Here is a 21,148-nt window from a genome sequence, read left to right on the forward strand (position 1 = left end):
GTCACCTCTCCTGACATGTCTATTTTAATAAATAATTGTTTTCTTAATAAAGTAAAAATTCTGCAGCATCTTTTCTTAGAACTTTGCCAAAAGTTGCCCGGAAAAAATACAAACTCCGGACTCCCAATCACTGGTGAGTGACTTGGCCCATTTTTTGCCTATGATTCAGATGCGGTTTCCGCATCAAAATCAGCACCAAAAAACTCTGTGTGAACTGACCCTATGACTGTGTAGGGACAAGCCCCTTTGAATAAATTGATAACGGTTACCAATCCCCTTTACATCCGTTTTTAGGAGGAATTAGGAGTTCTAAGATAAGATGTTCCAAGATTGTGATTTCATGGAGAATACAAGTATTTACCAAAAATAGACATGTCAGGAAAGGTGACAGATCCTCTCCTGCCAAATTAAACATCACAGAAATTAGTGAAATGTACGTCTAACTTTTATCAAATAATGAATATCAGGTTACTACAGTACCTCAACATGTTTATTCTTGATTTTTTTGGCTTCTTCCTCTTCATTCTTTTTCTTCAAGTTATTTAAAGCACCTTCATTAAGTACTCTGGCATTAAGTTCTTGTGCATATAACCGCTGTGCTTTATTCCGTTCTTCTTCAGCCTTTAAAATAAAAAATAAAGAATTGAAGAAAAAACAATACACCTAGTGGTTATGTAATGTGGCAATTTTAAAGTGAACTTGTGAACAGATCTATGCAGTCCTAACAGTGGGTGACAATATATATAGGCATGTGCCCTTACTCCATAAAACTATGTTTTACTCTAAAGCGTTATGGCATGTCAGAGAAGTATTGGGAAGAAGGATCTGCTTGGTGGCTCTCCCCTTGACTTTTACCTGCCCGACTCATACTAATTGACAAGTATCTCCCAATATGTATATAGGGAGAGACCTGTCAAACCTGAGCCTAGGGAAGAAAAGGCGCCCATTCGAAACTTCTCCCCAAGTCCGTCACCTATTAAAACTATATTTTCTCTGAAACACCACAGCACTTCAGAGTAAAACAGTTTTATGTAATCCGGGTAACTGTAGTTCTATTATGCTGCCCGGGGTTAGGATAGTATGAATCTGCTGACATGTATCCTTTAAGAGACACTGGATAGATTATCTTGATATTCGATTCCAAGAATGTCATCATGCAGGCCACGTCATTTAAAGAGGTTCTGTCACCACATTATAAGTCCATATCTCTTACATAATCTGGTCAGCGCTGTAATGTAGATAAGTGGTTTTTATTTTGAAAAACTATCATTTTTGAGCAATTTTAGATTTATGCTAATTCGTTTCTTAATAGACAACTGGGCATGTTTTTACTTTTTACCAACTGGGCGTTGTACAGAGGAGTGTATGACGCTGACCAATCAGCGTCATACCCTTCTCATTGTTCCAGCCCAGCTTCTTTCACTGCACAATCACACTGGGCTGGAACAATGAGAAGTGTATGACGCTGATTGGTCACTGATTGGTCAGCATCATACACTTCTCTGTACAACGCCCAGTTGGTAAAAAGTAAAAACACGCCCAGTTGTCTATTAAGAAACTAATTAGCATAAATCTAAAATTGCTTATAACTTGTTAAAAAAATGATCGTTTTTCAAAATAAAAACCACTGTTGTCATCTACATTACAGCGCCGATCAGATTATGTAGGAGATAGGGCACTTATAATCTGGTGACAGAGCCTCTTAAAGATGGAATTAATCTTATATATACTTGTGACAACCAGAATGTGCAGCACAGAAGTTGCCAAGGTCCCCACTACTCAGTCATGTTACATAAAACTTACAAATAATATATATTAGAAGGGTCTTATTAATGAAGTGATGAAAAGAAAAAAGTAAGCACTCATGTTCCCTCTTGCACCCCCTTTTTTGGACCCTGTGACATGGATGAAGTTTCTGCACATCTCTTCTCTGTTCACCTAGTTACCTGTCCTCTTGACCCCATCGGCTCACATTTTGTTTGTGTTTTGCCACCAGATGTTATTCCCTATATAACTAAAACTGTTAACTTTTTTTTTTTCTCTCATCTGGAAATTTCCCTTCTCTATTTAAGCATGCTATGGTCACCTCAATGCTCAAGACGTATGTATTCTCATCTGATCAATTACCTCTACTAGCTCTCTATTGGGCCCCAATCTGGTGTTTGTGCTTTACATTCTCCTAAAACAGCACTAACCAAAGTACCTAACAATCTCTGGTCGAGCAAATCTTTTACATCACGTACAGAAGACGCATTCCCCCACATGTGTTTTTAGATCAAAAGGAAGATCAAACTGTGGCCCAAGGGAGAGAGTAAACATTGCCTAATATTTCCGTAGAGAATGTTTCCCCCCTCTCTCTTAAGACATGCCGCAATCCTCACTTTGATCTAAGAAGATGTAAGGGAAAGCTCATTGACACTCTCCATTCTGTTCAATGGCAGTTACAGAAAGAGCTAAGCAACCATTGCTCGGATGCTTCTGTACCACCACACCAGTCAAAACGGGGAACAGACATCTATGTCATATCCTGTGAAGATGTCAAATGTCAAAAGTTGGGAATACCCCTTTAAAGAGGCTCTGTCACCAGAATAAAAATGCCCTATCTCCTACATCATTTTATCAGCGCTGGAATGTACAGAACAGCAGTGTTTTTTATTTTGAGAAACAATCTTTTTTCAGCAAGTTATGACCTACATTTATGCAAATTCGTTTCTGTAACTTCTCATACGCCTGGAGACGATCTATGTTCAGTCTTCAAACGCAGGGATGAAGGACCTGTGGGCGGAAGTGACGTCACAGAATGGTATCGCGAGATCATGCTGTTCAGTGAAACAAGCTTGGGTGTAATGGAGAGAAGTGTATGATGCTGATTAGTCAGCGTCATACACTTCTTTGTAATACGCCCACTTGGTTAAAAGTTAAAAAACGCCCACTTGGGCATTAAGAAAGGAATTTGCATAAATGTAATAAAGATCATAACTTGCTGGAAAAAGATCGTTTCTCAAAATAAAAAAACACTGCTGTTAACTACATTCCAGCGCACATAAAATGATGTAGGAGATAGGGCATTTTTAGTCTGGTGACAGAGCCTCTTTAAGTAACAAATTTATGTCAAGGGAGTTTGGGCTCTTTATAAAGCCCTTTCATATGATCTTCTCACGTGTATCTACGGAATATCAGAAGATCAATTAGACTTGATTTTTTCTTATTAAATAGAAGTCTAAACTAAGCTGCATGCTAGCAGATAATGTTCATCTTTATGACACGGATATGAAGCTTTGCCAGTGCAAGGCTCAGTTCACAACCGTGTCCTGTTTTTTTTAGATTCATGAAACCAGGAAATAGTGCCGGATTAGTCGTACAATGGATACCAATGACTCACAATGGGGTTCGTTATGTTGTTTTCTATCATTTTGAAGGAAGGAACAGTGCTACAAGCAGCGCTATTCCTCCCGTCACATCAGACGGGATCTACAACGGAGACACATGAGCAGAGTGTCAGAAGAAAACGCAGACATAGCCTAACTTGTTAGATTTTTTTTTTTCCTGCTCTACGCAGGGTTTCCAAATTAGGAAAGTCTCAAAATACACAAAATAAAAAAAATATAAATTTTGCTGGGAAGTTCAAGATGACACAAGAAAACAACAGTGCAACACCCAGTATCTATAGTACCTGTTTTACATTGTTCTTCATGCTCCTTATTTCAAGTTCTAAATTTCTTAAGGTCAATTCAAGATGTTGCTTTTCCTCCATCTCTTTGCAACACTGATCCTCCTTTTTTCTTAGTTGTTCTTTGCTTTTATCGTACAGCATATCTGCACTCTTCCGTTTTTCTTCCTCTTGTTTAAGAGAAAGTCTAATACAAAAACAAGGTTTGTTTTAGGTCATACAATGTAGCACATAAGCAGGGTTGGGGAAAAGAATTAAATATATATATATCTGCCACCGCAATTAGAAAATCGTCCTTGGCCGCAGCATTTCTTTCCCTGCCTTTCTTACACCTGGTGTCAAATTCATGTGAAGAGGTGAGTGACCCACTAATAGAATTGGGTAGGCTGCTATTATTACTGGTGAAGTGGCAGGATGAGTCCGCTGTGTCTACTGGGGAAGTGGGGGTTCCTGCCCGCTTTTCCAGCTTGAAGTTAAAAAGTGATTGCGGAAGATATGACCGAAAGAGCAGACGGCCTGGTTTGCTTAGGCATTTGGATAAAGCCAAAAGATGAACCTGAAAAGCAGCTTTGCAGGAAAGGCTTTCGGCATCGTAATGTTGCCTAGGTAACCGGACTGCCCACACTCTTTTGCGGTCTCTTCTTAACCTCTGGCGGAAGATGTGGTTTGCAACATTAGTCGAAGTATCCTTTAAAGGCTATGGACATGGCTTGGGGTCTTTTTATTTTTATGAAATGCATTATATAGTGTTAGAAAAAAAATTTGACTTGATCAAAAGGTCATTAAATATGAGTATAGTCTCAGTACTGGACTGGTGTATGCAGAGGAATTATATATATATATATATATAATTTTTTTTTTTAAATATGCTTAAAATAATCAAGTGAAGAATAAAAGGCCACAAGTCACAACAATGTCCACAGTGTCAGCGGTGTCTGGTTAGGCGGTCTTACAGGATTGTGCTAAAAGCTGCAGCACCATCCAGGCAGTAGTCATAGTGATGGATGGCAATGACAAACATTTATTGGGAGGTTAACAATTTATTTGGTTCACTACTACATAACATACTATGAATATTTTTACATCGAAGCCAATTGACTGATCAGTATGTTTTTGGAATATAGGAGGAAACCTTCTGGAGTACCTGAAGGAATCCCATGCAAGAAACGGGACAACATACAAATTACAGGGGTAAAATAAGAGCTCCACTACAAGATAATGGCAATAAACAATAAGCCTTCACAATCTGTATTTTGGAAAATGGCTAAAAACAATATTCTAACCTTAAATTGTTTAGGTCACTTTCCCATTCTACTTTGTGATGTTCTAACAAAAATTTGACCTCTCGGTTTTCTTCCATAATTTGTTGTACTTCTTTGCGTTCCCTACGCAATTTCTTTACTTCCCTTGACAAAAGTGCACGTCGTCCCTTTTCTTTTTCTATTACCCGTTCGTACTCCTGTATAATATTTTGAATTTTCAAAAACTTCAATGAATCTAAAAAGAAAAAATATATATAGATTTGATCAATCCAAGGCCAACAACCATTGAAGTAATGTTGTACCATATTATTAATACTGCGTACTATTAAAGGCTTACAGGCTATGGACACCTTTGAGGGCACTTTTTTTTTTTAACAAATGGATTAGTCAGTGTGTTTAGTAACTTTGTAAGTAGTCTTTATTTAAAAAAAAAATAATTACTTTTAGAGATGCAGCTGTTCTGTATTCTCTATAAAGAGCAACTGTATCTCTCCTTTTACACTGAATGCGTCAGTCCCGCAACCTTGATAAAGGCCTACACAAGCCGAAACGTCGCTGTATACTGGAATAAACCACTGGTGATTCATTTACACTTTAAAGGGAAGGTGTCATGACATTTTTTTTTTTTTTAGAATATTGCTTTTAGTAGGATATTAAAATAAATTTCATTTATTTGTGTTCTACTTATTTTTTTTTTCTTACTTTTACTTCTCTATGGGGGCTGCCATTTTTTTTTTCATCTCTGTATGTGTCGATTAACGACACATACAGAGATGGAATGCGGCACATACAACCCCATAGAGAATGCGAACGGGAGATCGTTAGCAGAGCGAAATCCGGAGCCATTTTCATGTGGACCGGAAGCTGCTGCCGGACAGTCATATGTTCAAGGAAGCGAAGACACAAGGAATAGGAGCGGAGGCGGCAGGAGAAGGGAAGTTATGTTTGTGTATGTGATGTGTGTATTATGTTCGTGTTATACTGTCTGATTAACACTGTATCTAATCCTCCTACACTGTGCATTCGCTCAGAAAATGGCGGCATACAGTGTAGGAGTTTTGAAGATTCAACCCGCTCCTTCTCCTGGCACTAGCGAGAATAAGGGAGGGGGGGATTATGTGAGGACACTAGAGAGTGTGTTTCTACCCCAAATTTGCAGCATAAAGCAATGAGGTTGCTTTACCACATTGACCATGCTGCAATTTTGGAAACTGCTCCCTCTAGTGCCCAGAACATGGAAATGTTATAAATTAGAATCCAATTTATAATATTTCCGGACTTGTGAAAAGATTAAAACAATGTGTAATCACTTAAATGATAATTGTTTAACTAAAAAAATAAAATAATAATAATTTCTAGCGACACATTCCCTTTAACTGAGTGCTGCCTACTGTTCAATTTTTTTCTGTACTTTGGGGAGGCTGGAACCATGCCCCTGGTTTGGTGTGCACGACTATTCTACCAGGTAATATAAGGAGTGCTATTCCCATCTCTGCTTCTACTAGACCCACGAACTTGACAGGTTCAGCGTCTGCGGGTCCTACAGGTTTGTGACACGCTGGATGCACCTGTAAACGATCACATCTAAGTTCATAATTTAAATGTGATCGATTACAGGTGGACCCTGTGTGTCAGAGACACGCAGGATCCGCCGACACTGAACCAGTCAGGTCCGTATGACTGACGGATTCAGTGTAAAACGAGCGATACAGCTGTTCTGTATAGAGAATACAGAACAGCTGTATCTCCAAAAGTAAAACGATTTATTTTAATTAAGACTATTTACAAAGTTACACTAAGCACACTGACTAATCGATTAAAAAAAAAATTGCCCTCAAAAGGTGTACATAGCCTTTAAATGGGTTTGCCAATTTAGCTGTACTATTTCCACATGAGAATCAAACATTAAAATAGGCAACTTACTAATACATTCTTTTTATCAGTTCTGCTGCGTTTTCGTTGTTTGAAGCCATGCCCCCTGGTTCTCATATCCTTCTCCCTTGACAGTGCACCGCTCCATCCTTAATATGGCCGCCGATCGATGAACACATGGCAAGAGACGTCAGTCTGCAATCTCAGATGAAACCCACCGCGCATGTGCTAGTTTCCTCTGCACTTATATGGGTTCTGGACGGTCAGGAAACTAGAGCATGCGCAGTGGGTTTTATCAGACATTGCAGAATGAGGTCTCTTGTCATGTGTCCCTCCATCGACAGCCATATTTGTAAGTTGCCTATTTTAATGTTTGACTTTCAATTGGAAATAGTAGCAAACCCCATTAAGGTGGTGTTCCCATGAAGACAACTCCTTCTCTAAAGACAGCTGTTTGACACTTGTCTGGCTCCTGGAATTCCCAGCGATCATCTGTTATCCCAGGGTATGCTGCAGCTATACATTTCCCCTGCAGAGGCAACCGGGAGGTAAATGTGTTACATGCTGGCCACTCAAGTGAATAACTGACCCTTTATCACATGGATGGCCCGGGCCAGTCATTGTGTTTGACAACAAAAGACAATACCAGAGGTGAAGATCCGAACATGTGGCATCCGAAATATCTTAGTCTTTCTTTCACCCTTATGTCATACAATCTGGGGTGCAGGAAGCAATCATAAACTGCAACTGTTGCTTGTGGCACAAGGTACCAAATAAAATATACACTAGTTTGCATTGAGAATTGCAAAATTTTAAATTACCAAACAATAAGTCTTCTATACAGCATTCCAATGCAATCTTACAAGTACAATAAAACTTTCACTAAAGAAAGATAATTAGATATTATTAGCTAAACCAGAAACATTACAACACCTAGGGGCAGATTTATTAATAATGGCTTTTAATACGCCAGTCCTAATATAAAGATATCAAGTCATCCGTGCGTCTGAAAGGAAAATCTATGCCAGATACGAGCTGGCGTAGACTTCCGCCAGTTGCTGGTGTAAATTACAGCAAATTTTTTCAGGCTGTGACAGGCCACTCTCCCTTTTGCTAAGCCGACCTACCTTTCAGAAAAGCATAAAATTTGCAAAATATTTGCGCAAAACTCTGTTTTTGTGCAAATTGCGACTTTTCTACGACAGAAATCTGGTGTAGAGTGCTTAATAAATCTGCACCTTTATGAGCACATATTTGAGTAGATGGTGGTACAAAGGGATGAGTATTACATGATTAAACCCCCAAAACATCCCCTACATCCCACAGCACTGGGCTTCTGGAGAAAGGTACACGAGATCCCAGGTCTCACTGCTCCCTTTACTGCTGTTATTACAACATTGCTGGCAAAGGGGACAGGCATAAGATACCTGCAATGCTCCCTGCCAAGCTGTTCATGCCTGCTATTGTACGTACACATGCATTTCAGAACTGCAATGTTATGAAGAAGAGTAAGTGCAATGGCTGTCACCTTTATGGGGGACATGCAGCTGCCACTGTTAAAGGGGCACTGTGTGAGGACCCCAACTAACTGACTGGCAAACCAGTCATAATTTATTGAAACGGTCAAATTGATTATTCTTGTTGCCCATAGCAGCCAATCAGAGTGTGGCTCTCATTTTTCCATAGCGGGCTAAGAAATGAAAGCTGAGCTCTGACTGGTTGCTTTGGGCAACAAGGCTAGTTTTGATAAATCAGGCCCATTATATAAATTAAATTGTTATTAGATTGATCATAAAAAAATAATATATTACTTAACTGCACATACATACTTTTATTAAATTATTAACTAGTAAAATTAATTTTTTTGATTCCAATAAATAAGAATTTGTTTGCATTAAAATACATCCTGAATCATAGTGCAATATTCTTCCAAGGATAGGTAATTCTAGACTTCATCATGATAGAGTATAATATTAACATACAAAGTAATGTTCATATATCATCAATACCTGCAAAATACCATTTAATAACACTTAAAGGCTATGGAAACCTTTGACATGGAAAAAATTATTTTTAAACGTTAGTGGTTATATGAAGTTAAAAAAAAATGCTTCAGGCTGCAATTTTCATCCTACACTAATTTCCAGACCCCCTAATATGCGGTTTACAAAATGCTCCTAATTTCAGAATTTTCTCCTATGGGCATGTCCTTCCCAGTAATACCGGAGATCTGTGACTCCAGGATGCTGCTGTATTCACTAGGTCTCCTCATCGGCGGAGCTTCATTCCTGTACTGCTTTCTCACGCCACTTATAGAATGTGTACTTTCCTCCCTATCTTCACTCTGATAAAGATAAGCTAGTGTGATCTGCCCTCCCGGAAAATGTGGATATTTTCCTCCCTCACCACAGTCTGATCTGCCTTGCACAACCTACTTCACCTACCTAAGGGTATGTCTAACACTGAGAAAATGGATGGGGTGAGCATATAAGCCAGCCTCCGACATGAGCAGTGTTCTGTCAGATTTATGTCAGAATTTAGAACGTTGCTCAACTTTGCATCTAGGAAGCAAAGAGATGCTGTTTCTGACCTTATTAAGACATTATGATGCATAGTAAGACAGGTACATTCATTTAATAAAATCTTTATAATTCTTCTATTACCTTGACCATCAAGGTTGAGTTGCTTGATCAGTAACATGGCATTTGTAAAAGCTGAAGTAGGCAATTCAGAATCTTCAGTGGCAGTGTCAGAGGACTGAGAATAATAATCTATATCTTCATTCATCTGTGTAGGCCAAACATTTAATTTCAATATTTCATTGTTGTTTTTTTATACATCATGAAATAAAAAGCAGATTACAGGAAAATAAACATTTTTTTCCATTTTTAGAGTATGTCATCCTAAAATAAACAAACATAGAAGATAAAGATTTAACCTGAGGTTATCCTTATTGCTCAAGGCTACATTGGACTATAGCTTGTATAATTTTAATCCCAAAATTAAAAACATAAATTTACCTTTTGTTTTTCTGTACGTTTACCAGATGTCCTGAAAGAAAAATCAAACAGCCAATTAAAACAAAACTTATGATATTACATATTATTTATTAGTGCAAGGATAAATGTAACAGTCACACTTATTAGAGCCTCTTCAGGTCACGTTTACAGCCCCACATTTGGTGTAAGTGCCAGGAACGCTCCTGACGTATACGCCAAACGTATCTATAGGCTCATTCACAGCCGTATGCTAAAATAGTCGGCATAACTTTTTCTCTGTATAGAAAAGCGTAGTAGATTGCGAGATTCTTTACAGAAAAATACAGATGAAAAAGCTACACCGCACTGTATATTATTTTTTTTTACAATGGGAACCTATTGGTAATGTATACCACTCTATGCCTGTACAGTGGGATATGTTGCAGCCTACTATCAGATGTATATGACGTAGGGCTGTAATGTGATGTGAAAACAGCCTTATATAGCTTTCATCTGAAGAAGATAGATATCTTTCTGCACACTAAGCGAAGGATGCATGTTCATTTTAATAGAGAGAGGGAACAATTTGATGTCAGACATTCAATAATACATGGTTGACCTCCCCTCCCCCAAATCTACCACTGGAGGAATTGTTGGGCTGCCGGCTTTTAACACATTCGATTGTTGGCCGATCCGGTCTTTCATGTTATCTGTATTGCTAGCTTTTCTGTGATATCTCAGATGACCAAGCTGCTGGAGTGTGTATCAAACAGAAGTAATACAGTATAAAAAGTGCTATTACATTTATGTACTAGACGAGCTGAAGTTCGACAACAATTAACGTAGGGGAAAATGCAGATTCAGAACATAAAAACCTTTTGTAGAATATATAAATTTAGCGGCTTCTTTTACTTGCCGATTGGCCATTATGTGACACATTCACCGCTGGAGGAGAGTGAACATGATTAGACAAAGCCTTCATTGAAGGTCCACACAATAGACAAAGGAAAAACCCGTGACTTAGGGTCCATATTTTAGGCTACATAAACGATACAATCAACTGATGAACAAGCCGTTTGCTCGTTCATCGCCTGACTGTTGCCCTGTTTACACAGGGCAATGATCGGGAACGAGCGTTCTGTGAACGCTCATTTGCCCGATAATTGGCCCGTATGAAAGGGCCTTTAATCACCCCCAAGTCAAATTTCCAGAAAAATAGCGCAATAAGACATATTGTGATATAACAATGATTGTAACAAAAACAAAACAGAAACGGTGACAGAAGCGCTTTAGCTTTAAACAAATAAATTCTATAGAATTTTAAAATCAAGTTAATAAAGACACAGAAGGGGACTTTTTCAGGGTCAAATACAGGATCTATTAAGGAGTATAGCTATCATAATCGAAAAGATTATTCATAAAAATGGGGCCAATTAATAATCAACTTCTGGTAAAAACAGATAGAATCCTTTGTTTTATCCAATACCAGTACAAGTTCTTGGTGCTGTGGGGTAAACCTACACTTCATTCAAGCCTGAGTGACATATTCTGAAAGCACCCCTGAAACACGCTGTCAAACCAGGCTGCTATTCTGTGTGAAAGGGCACAAGCCTATGGTAGGGCTGCTAAACTAGAATATATAGGAGTCAATACCAAGTGCAACTGAATCAAAAGAAGTCTATAATAAGTAGCAACTTTTATGAAAATTTACTGTATGTGAATTTTGTTTCTTGCAAGGATGTGACACTTTACCATACCTGCCATCCTCCTCCGGTGAGATTTCACTTAAGCTACTGTCATCAAATACATCAAGCATGCTGCCATTCACTAAACTCTTTTCTTTTTTAGAAGATACTTTAACATCAGCTTGGCTGGACACAGACTTTTCCTCTTCATTATTCCTAAAGGAGATAAACAAGATGCTCAGTAAATTCATTACAGAAGAAAATAACAAAAAAAAAAAAAATTATAAAAAAAAGCACGTTCCAAAATAAAACCCAAGCAAAACTAGCAGGTCAATTATATTGCCATAGCAATTACTATCATTTTGATTAATTAAATGAGAAGTTCTTTAAAAAAAAAAAAAGTTCTATCAAAAGCAAAGGAATGTCTCAGAAATTCCACACTAACACATATAACCAATGGTAATGTAATGTGGTAACAATATAATTCGGATGTATTTACCCTTTATGTGAGCTAGCTTTAGATTTTGCTTTCAGTTGAATATTAGGCTCAACTTGTAGTCCAGGCTTGTTGTCGCCACCATTTAACTTCTCCAATTCCACTTGTCTGTTTTGAGTAGTTTCTATTTCTCCCCCAACCTACACAAAGGTAAAGAAAACAATAAATGATATGGTATTAAACACAAATGCACAAAAAAGACAAATGAATGACGAAAATGAAGCACATAAAGCAAAACACACAATGGATTTTTACCTTTTATGAGATTAATGAAAATGATCACACAACAGAAGCCTCAATGAAAGTCGAGAACAAATATGAATCATAAGTAGGATGCAGCACACGGAAGATGAGAAAGCAACCGAAGCACACACACACAGCAAAAAGGGCAATGCAATGATAATCCCTTTTTTCTAGAATTAATGACAGATATATGGAAGGAAAGATGGCACCCAAAGTTCACAATGTAGGCTCCACTGAAACCTTCTACAGGACAAGAGAAACAAACATTAAAGTTCATTTAGTGTTCAGAGAGAAGCAGAGACAGAGGGTCTGAAGATTGCAAACCTCTACCTCTTTCTGTAGTTGTTCTCTCTCTCTGGTCAAATTCAGGAATTCCATTTGTAGCATTCCTACCTCGTTCTTAAATCTTCTCATCTCTTGATCCAGTTGTCTGTCCAGATTCTTGCTAGGATCTTTATAGACAAAGTCTTTAGACGCATCTTCACCTTCCACATTAGTGTGCTGATGCTGGCTATCGTTTTTAACTTGGTTCAATCCCCCTTCATGCTTTCCGCATGGCTCATTTTTTTCAGCATCCACATTACCGAATATTTCACAGCTTGGATTTGAGATATTTTTCATTAACTTTTCAGGAGACAATGACAATTTATTTCCCAAATGCTTCTGCATAGAAGGAATAGATTCACTAAACTTAAAGTCAGAATTATTAGGTTTAAATGAAGAGGGATAGTCTTTTTCTACTAAAGTGTTGCGCTCATTTTTAACAGCATAGTGCTCCCGAGATCCGCTTCCAGTCGTGTTTTTATGCTGGACAGAATAACGGTTTCTGGAACTTTCGCTCTCCCGATTAACAGCCAATGGAGAAGTTACTACACAGCTTGAATTTTTAGGTTTATCTGCCAATGGAAGTTTTTCAGAGGATGAAGTATGCTTTTCCTCTGCAAAATATTTGCCTCCATTATCCAGTCTAGATGGACTCCGATTTGGGCTTTTATCGCTTTTTGAAGAAGTCTTTTTCTTTCTATTGGACATTTCCCCAAACTTTTGCTTCAGCTCAGCAGTAATGTCTTTAAAATGATATTTCACATCCTTTTTTTCCTTTTCAACCCACAGTTTTTCATATTTTTCCTCCCAAGGAAGATCAGATTCAGATGAAGACTCCGGATTGTCCAGAATTTTCTCTAAAGTTGGACTTTCAAGCTGCTGTTGTGCGATCACTTCATTAGTATCATTTACCATATCATCCTTTTTCGGGCTTAACTTCATTAACATTTGCTCAGTCTCCATTTTACATAGAAATACAAAACAAATTTAGGCAGTGCATGCAAAATTACAACACAGATGGACAAGATTCAGGCAACACTAACGCAGCCAAACAAAAATAGTCTAAATGTAAAAACATGACTGAAAAAAAGAATGTCCTAATGCAATAGGTAATATATAATTTTGTTAATCATTGGGAAAAGCTTTGAATATACTCGTATTATCATATAAGTGGTTATTTACACATGTCCTTTACTGTATGGAGCTGAATTTAACGCTTCTGCTACATTACCATATGACAAACTCATTTTATTTTCTGCAGTCAGGACAAGTTTATAAGTATCTTGTGGTCATATTTATTGTACCCCTGAGGAATACATTTAATTTGTTTGCCAATGGTTCAGGAGCTGGTTCATAGGGTAAATCTTTTAGGACTTCATGACCATTCTATTTACCATACTTTTCTTATTTAAAGTTTTCTTTAACAAAGTAATGGCTTCCAATTACCAAGTCATAACTACAAACAATGTGAGGTTCCAATTTTGGCCATGACATCTGCAGTCAGAACGGCTCGAGTCCTAGTCAATCACAATCTATATTCTTTAATGGTTTTCAGTCCCATTAATTTCTGCAATAAAAACTGGCGTGTGTGACTGCACCCTTAAACATCCAAAAAATATGTTCTGTTTGAGAAGAGAAAATCCTCAGAGTCAAATGACCCCTTTCTTATAGTAATGTTTTAACGTGCAACCCTGAAAGCACCAGCACCATGAGACAAAGGCACTTTAAACAAGGTCCACAGATCCAAAAACCAGAGTTTCAAGGATGTATATTATGCCTTGAATCCAGATGAAAAGGACATTTTGGAGGAGTATTGTGAGCTTCGGTCTGTCAATCTGCATAGCTGGGAACACTGCAGGAAATACGGATTGGTTGAGAGCAGCTCATAATACTCCTCCAAAATGTAACTTTTTGGCTGAACGCCTGGCATAGTATAGAGACCCCAAATTCTGCTCTGGGAGCTCTTAGCACCAACTACTTTAAAGGCTATGGAAACCTTTGTGCCTGAAAAAAGAGTCTACATGCAAGTAACTAAGTCCCGGTTTGCAAGCTTTTCTCTATTCAAACTTCTTCTCTAAGAGCATTCCCTCATCTTTGCCTGTTTGGATTTCTCACGCACCCCTTCCCCTCTTCTTCACCCTTCTGGTTCAGAGGCGGTTTTGAATGCGCACGCGCGCACGCACGCGATGTGCATTTCTCCCCCTCTCTGAGATGCTTCTCACAATCTTTCAGACTGCTGCACTCATAAAGTATTATTTTCAAATATGTAAGGATGCACACCTCAGTAAACGCTGTGTAGGTGCTATAGAGGTTTGGGCTAGAGAACCCACAATAAAGATCAAGAATAACCTAGAAGCACGATGATCCTTGAGAGTAATTTTTCAAGATAATTTTATTATGTATAATTCATATGCAATTAACTCTTGCAAGAGATAATTGCATATGAATTATACATAATAAAATTATCTTGAAAAATTACTCTCAAGGATCATCGTGCTTCTAGGTTATTCTTGATCCGCACTCATAAAGTAGATTGACATCAAATCTTATTGCTGGTTCTAAACCTAGATTTTTATAAATAAACGAAGAAAAACAAAAACAAAAAACACTAGACATAGTAATGCACTAGACTAAAACTACACACCGAGCATACCACCCAACTTTCAGGTATTCTAAAGAGGGACAACCGAAGCAGCGGAAATTTTCTCCCTGTTAAGCCATACCTCTAACCCCACCCTATCCCCGCCCATACACACCCAGATCAGCCCACACCATATCATGCTGCCATAGTGCCTCCCAACAATATAATGTCCCCATACTGCCCTCCACACAGTATAATGCCCCCATAGCTGCCTCCACACAGTATAATGAAACTGTAGCGGCCTCCACACAGTATAATGCCCCCATAGCTGCACTCCACACAGTATAATGTCCCATAGCTGCCCTCCACACAGTATAATGCCCCCATAGCGCCCTCCACACAGTATAATGCCACCCACAGCTGCCCTCCACACAGTATAATGCCCCCATAGCGGCATTCACACAGTATAATGCCCCCATAGCTGCCTCCACACGGTATAATGCCACCCATAGCTGCCTCCACACGGTATAATGCCACCCATAGCTGCCCTCCACACGGTATAATGCCCCCATAGCAGCCTCCACACAGTATAATGCCCCCATAGCGGCCTCCACACAGTATAATGAAACTGTAGCGGCCTCCACACAGTATAATGCCCCCATAGCTGCACTCCACACAGTATAATGTCCCATAGCTGCCCTCCACACAGTATAATGCCCCCATAGCGCCCTCCACACAGTATAATGCCACCACAGCTGCCCTCCACACAGTATAATGCCCCCATAGCGGCATTCACACGGTATAATGCCCCCATAGCTGCCTCCACACGGTATAATGCCACCCATAGCTGCCCTCCACACGGTATAATGCCCCCATAGCAGCCTCCACACAGTATAATGCCCCCATAGCGGCCTCCACACAGTATAATGCCACCCACAGCTGCCCTCCACACAGTATAATGCCCCCATAGCGGCATCCACACAGTATAATGCCCCCATAGCTGCCTCCACACGGTAGAATGCCACCCATAGCTGCCCTCCACACGGTATAATGCCCCCATAGCGGCCTCAGCACAGTATAATGCCCCCATAGCGGCCTCCACACAGTATAATGCCACCCACAGCTGCCCTCCACACAGTATAATGCCCCCATAGCGGCATTCACACAGTATAATGCCCCCATAGCTGCCTCCACACGGTATAATGCCACCCATAGCTGCCCTCCACACAGTATAATGTCCCCATAGCTGCCTCCACACAGTATAATGCCCCCATAGCGGCATCCACACCGTATAATGCCCCCATAGCGGCATCCACACCGTATAATGCCACCCATAGCGGCATCCACACAGTATAATGCCACCCATAGTAGCATCCACACAGTATAATGCCCCCATAGCTGCCTCCACACGGTATAATGTCACCCATAGCTGCCCTCCACACGGTATAATGCTCCCATAGCGGCCTCCACACAGTATAATGCCCCCATAGCGGCATTCACACAGTATAATGCCCCCATAGCTGCCTCCACACGGTATAATGCCACCCATAGCTGCCCTCCACACAGTATAATGTCCCCATAGCTGCCTCCACACAGTATAATGCCCCCATAGCGGCATCCACACAGTATAATGCCCCCATAGCGGCATCCACACCGTATAATGCCCCCATAGCGGCATCCACACCGTATAATGCCACCCATAGCAGCATCCACACAGTATAATGCCACCCATAGTAGCATCCACACAGTATAATGCCACCCATAGCTGCCCTCCACACAGTATAATGCCCCCATAGCTGCCCTCCACACAGTATAATGCCCCCATAGCGGCCTCCACACAGTATAATGCCCCCATAGCTGCCTCCACACCGTATAATGCCCCCATAGCGGCATCCACACCGTATAATGCCCCCATAGCGGCCTCCACACAGTATAATGACCCCATAGCCGCCTCCACAGTAGAATGCCCACATAGCGGCCTCCACACTCTAATGTAAATGACAGCCCAGCGTGATCTCGATTTGCTGTGCTGTAAATGACACACAAACGTTAGCGAAGTGTCAGGATTCTGAATAGACATCACGTCCTGGCTGGTAGTGATGTATATTCACTGTCAGGACACTTGAGTAATGTTAATGTGTGTGTATGTGGCTGCACATAGTGATCTAATAAGATCACTATATGCAGTGTAAATGAATGGAGAGAAGTGTAGGACGCTGATTGGTCCGCATCATACACTTCTCTCCCCAACGCCTACTTGGTCAAAAAGTAAAACACGACTAGTTTAGTTGGTCATTAAGAAACTCATTAGCATAAAGCTAAAATAAGTCATAAATCCATCAAAAATTATTGTTTTTCTAAATAAAAAACACTGCTGTAATCTACATAACAGTGGCGATCACGTTGATAGGGCACTTATAATGTGGTGACAGAGCCTCTTTAATGTGTGTGTTACGAGATTCAGCAGTAGCAGATGCGGTGTGTAAGAATGTATTTAAACGGTGCGGTTTTGATGCTTTTTTTTTCTGCGCGGCCCAAAACCCCACCGAAAAACGCATGATTTTTTTTTTTCCCACGACTTGCAAAACCATGTCAAATAGCGGTATAAAACGAATGCATTTTATCAGTGCGGTTTTTGGCCGTGCGGCACAGAAACTTGACAAAATCACACCCTTAGGGCTTGTTTAGACGAACGTGTAATACGTCCGTGCAACGCACGCGATTTTCACGCGTGTCGTACGGACCTATGTTAGTCTATGGGGCAGTGCAGACAGTCCGTGATTTTTGCGCAGCGTGAGTCCGCTGCGAAAAACTCACGACATGTTCTATATTTGTGCGTTGTTTGCGCATCACGCACCCATTGAAGTCAATGGGTGCATGAAAATCACGCATGCCACATGGAAGCACTTCCGTGTGACGCGCGTGATTCGCAAAAAAGCTGTCAAATCATGTATGTAAACAGAAAAGCACCACGTGCTTTTCTGTTTACAAACATCCAAACGGAGTGTCATAATGATGGCGGTTGCGCGAAAATCACGCAGTCGCGCATCATACGGGGATGACACGCGGAGCTGTTAAGTGCCTTTTGCGCACGCAAAATGCCGCGTTTTTTGCGTGTGCAAAACGCACACGCTCGTGTAAACCCAGCCTAATAAGATTTTGCAACAGGTTGTGGCTATTCAGCAGCTAATGTATAGGAGGATGATAATTGACAGTTAGCAGACTTACATGAATGGGAAATATTTTTCATTGACCTGTAGTTTCAATTGCAGCGCAGAGGGGAAGAAAGAAAACTGAAGACTGCTTTAGTGGAGTATATATATATTTTTATTTTTCAAACTGCTAACTTTTTTGTTTTCTTTTCGTATTTGCACGTTTGGGCTACTTTGCAGATTCATTGGACCACTACGATGAACTACAGTTTGTTTTATTTTTATTTTTGTTAAATAAAATGGTCTGAGAGGGTTGTGTGGGTGAGATTTATATTTCAATAATAAAAAAAAAATGAGTTTTTTTTTATACTTTATTACAGCCTTAGTAATGTATGCTATCAATCAGACAGTAGCCATTACTCAGGTGGGGCTTAGTGTTAGCTAGTAAAAAGGATAGCACTAAAACCCCAGTACCAACCGCCACCAGGGGTACTAGAAAGAGCCGCGTATGACCATCTGAAGTGATGGCTGGGTACTGGGGCGGCTGCAGGCTTGCATTATAAGGCTGTGAAGGACCAAAAACCGAATCTACGACCTAGTTCAAACGGTCTAGTAGAACCTGCAAAAAAAATAAAAAATAACAAAAATATAGCGGTATGAAAAATTAAAAAAAAACTATTTTCACCTACCGCAGTCTTCGGTCGTCTTTCTTTCCCCCCTGTGCCACAATAGAAACTAGATCAATGAACTCTAGTTTCTATTGTGGCGCATGGGACCTAGAGATGTGCCAGAAATATTAACCATTTCCCGACTGCTGGCTGTATATAAACATCCAGCGGTTGAGGTCCTTAAAACCCTTGCCATAGCAAATATATGGCGCAAGTTTTAGCTGACAGCCCGAGCGATCGGGCAGCTGAATGTCAGGTGCCCGGCAATCAGTGACTGTCTGCTCTGATCGCTTCTACACAGCGCTCAATAAGCGCTGTGTATAGAATAGAGCCGCTGCCTCTAATGCTCCCGGTGATCATGTGACATGATCACAGGGTCACATGAACACCGGGATGCCGTTAGTGTCAGGCTGCCGCTGGGTCTAACTAGACCCAGCACAGTCCTATTAGTGACAATAGTCAATATGAGAGGGCTGATTTCCCCATGCAGACCCAGTTACAATTTAAAAAATACGGTGTAAAACAAAAACAAAACAAAAAAAGTCCCCCAAAAGCCTTTTCTGACCTTTGAGGGACAGACCATAATCAAAAAATAAAAAGTAAAATAAAGTAAAAATGAACTAAAAATAATAAATACACAAATGACCGACCCCCCCCCAAAAAATCTTTCCCCCTGCCAATCATTGTCGTAATGCTAGCCCTGAGCCATTTACCCTAAATTAGACATGTAATATCAAAATTTACAATACACAATGACAATCACAAATAAAAGCTCTAATCTCAGGGTAAAACTATATCATTACCAGAAAAAAAAATATAAAAAAATATTATAAAATAACAAAAATGATTAAAAAAAAACGGAAAAAAAAAAGAAATTGCAAAACCCACGTCGCTAGCCCAACAAATAAAAAAAAGTTATGGCTAAACGGTGTCTGATCCTCCAGACTCAAAATAGCCCGGCCGTAAATTTAAGGGCCTGTTTAGATCACTTTTTGGCCCTACGTTTAGTGTGCACGCTTGGAAAGCTCCCTATGTACACGCTAAGCCCTTATTCACACAACAGGGTTTCCCGGCCGGATGACGGCCGTTCATAAATCGGCCGTCACCCGGCTGCATTAGGAACAATAGACCCCTAATGGGGCTATTCACACGACCGATTTTTTGACGGCCCAGGGAACCTGGCCGTCAAAAAATGGGACATGCCCTATTTTCGGCCGTTTACCCGGCCGCCCGGCTCCTATAGAAGTCTATGGGGCCAGGTAATACACGGCCATCACCGGAATGTGTCCCGAATGACGGCCATGTATTCCGTCACTCGCGCGCTCTCTCTCTCTCCTCCTCACAGTGCAGAGTGCATGTGAGGAGGAGGGTCTTTTTTTGCTCCCTGTAGGAGTCGGAATCCCCAATCCCCGGCCGGGGATTGGGGATTCCGCTACAGGAGAAGTGAGTGACTACACTGTCCATATATGGACACAGCGACGTCACTCACTTCTGAAGCGGAATCCCCGTTTCTATGGCCGGGGATTCCGCTACAGGAGAAGTCAGTGACTACACTGTCCATATGTGGACATTGAAGTCAGTGACTTCTCCTGGAATGTGTGGGGGGGGATGGGTGCAACCTACAGGGGGCTGGGTGGCATCACCTGCAGGGGGCTGGGTGGCATCACCTGCAGGGGGCCTGGTGGCATTACCTACAAGGAGCAGGGTGGCATTACCTACAAGGGGCAGGGTGGCATTACCTACAAGGGGCAGGGTGGCATTACCTACAAGGGGCAGGGTGGCATTACCTGCAGGGGGCAGGGTGGCATTACCTGCAGGGGGCTGGGTGGCATTACCAGCAGGGGGCTGGGTGGCATTACCAGCAGGGGGCTGGGTGGCATTACCAGCAGGGGGCTGGGTGGCATTATCTACAAAGGGCTGTGTGTGGCAACAAATTTAAATGAAATTCATCCGATTTTAAAACGGACAGGGGGAAAAACGGGTCAAAAATCAGCCGTTAAAAACGGCAACACGGCCCAGAACGGATGCATAACGGATGCAAACCGGCCGGGAAAAACGGTCGATTTTATCGGCCGACACTCGGACCCTGTCGTGTGAATGAGGCGTAAATGTGTCCCTGGGGCTCCATTAGCCCCACGGAATCCAAAAGAGGGAGTGTCCTCTTTTTTTTTTTAGGATGGAATAAGGCTATGATCACACCTGCGTTAGGGATTTCCA

General features: G+C 40.8%; 1 protein-coding gene across 6 annotated transcripts in view; it reads right to left on the reverse strand.

The window, feature by feature from the left end:
• ANKRD26 (ankyrin repeat domain containing 26) overlaps positions 1-21,148 on the reverse strand; it is a 99,967-nt gene that overhangs the window by 23,664 nt on the left and 55,155 nt on the right. For 4 of the 6 annotated variants that reach the window (XM_075857137.1, XM_075857138.1, XM_075857135.1 and 1 more), the window contains 8 exons: positions 12,537-13,487; positions 11,967-12,103; positions 11,540-11,683; positions 9,825-9,855; positions 9,468-9,591; positions 4,954-5,167; positions 3,674-3,857; positions 481-621 (listed from right to left, as the gene is read on the reverse strand). In XM_075857137.1, coding sequence (XP_075713252.1) covers positions 481-621; positions 3,674-3,857; positions 4,954-5,167; positions 9,468-9,591; positions 9,825-9,855; positions 11,540-11,683; positions 11,967-12,103; positions 12,537-13,487 — 1,926 coding nt within the window. The remainder of the gene's footprint in view (positions 1-480; positions 622-3,673; positions 3,858-4,953; positions 5,168-9,467; positions 9,592-9,824; positions 9,856-11,539; positions 11,684-11,966; positions 12,104-12,536; positions 13,488-21,148) is intronic. The other 2 variants (XM_075857136.1, XM_075857139.1) reach the window with 2 other exon arrangements.

Source organism: Rhinoderma darwinii, chromosome 3, assembly GCF_050947455.1.
Source record: "Rhinoderma darwinii isolate aRhiDar2 chromosome 3, aRhiDar2.hap1, whole genome shotgun sequence".
In the NCBI taxonomy this organism is placed as follows: Eukaryota; Metazoa; Chordata; class Amphibia; order Anura; family Rhinodermatidae; genus Rhinoderma; species Rhinoderma darwinii.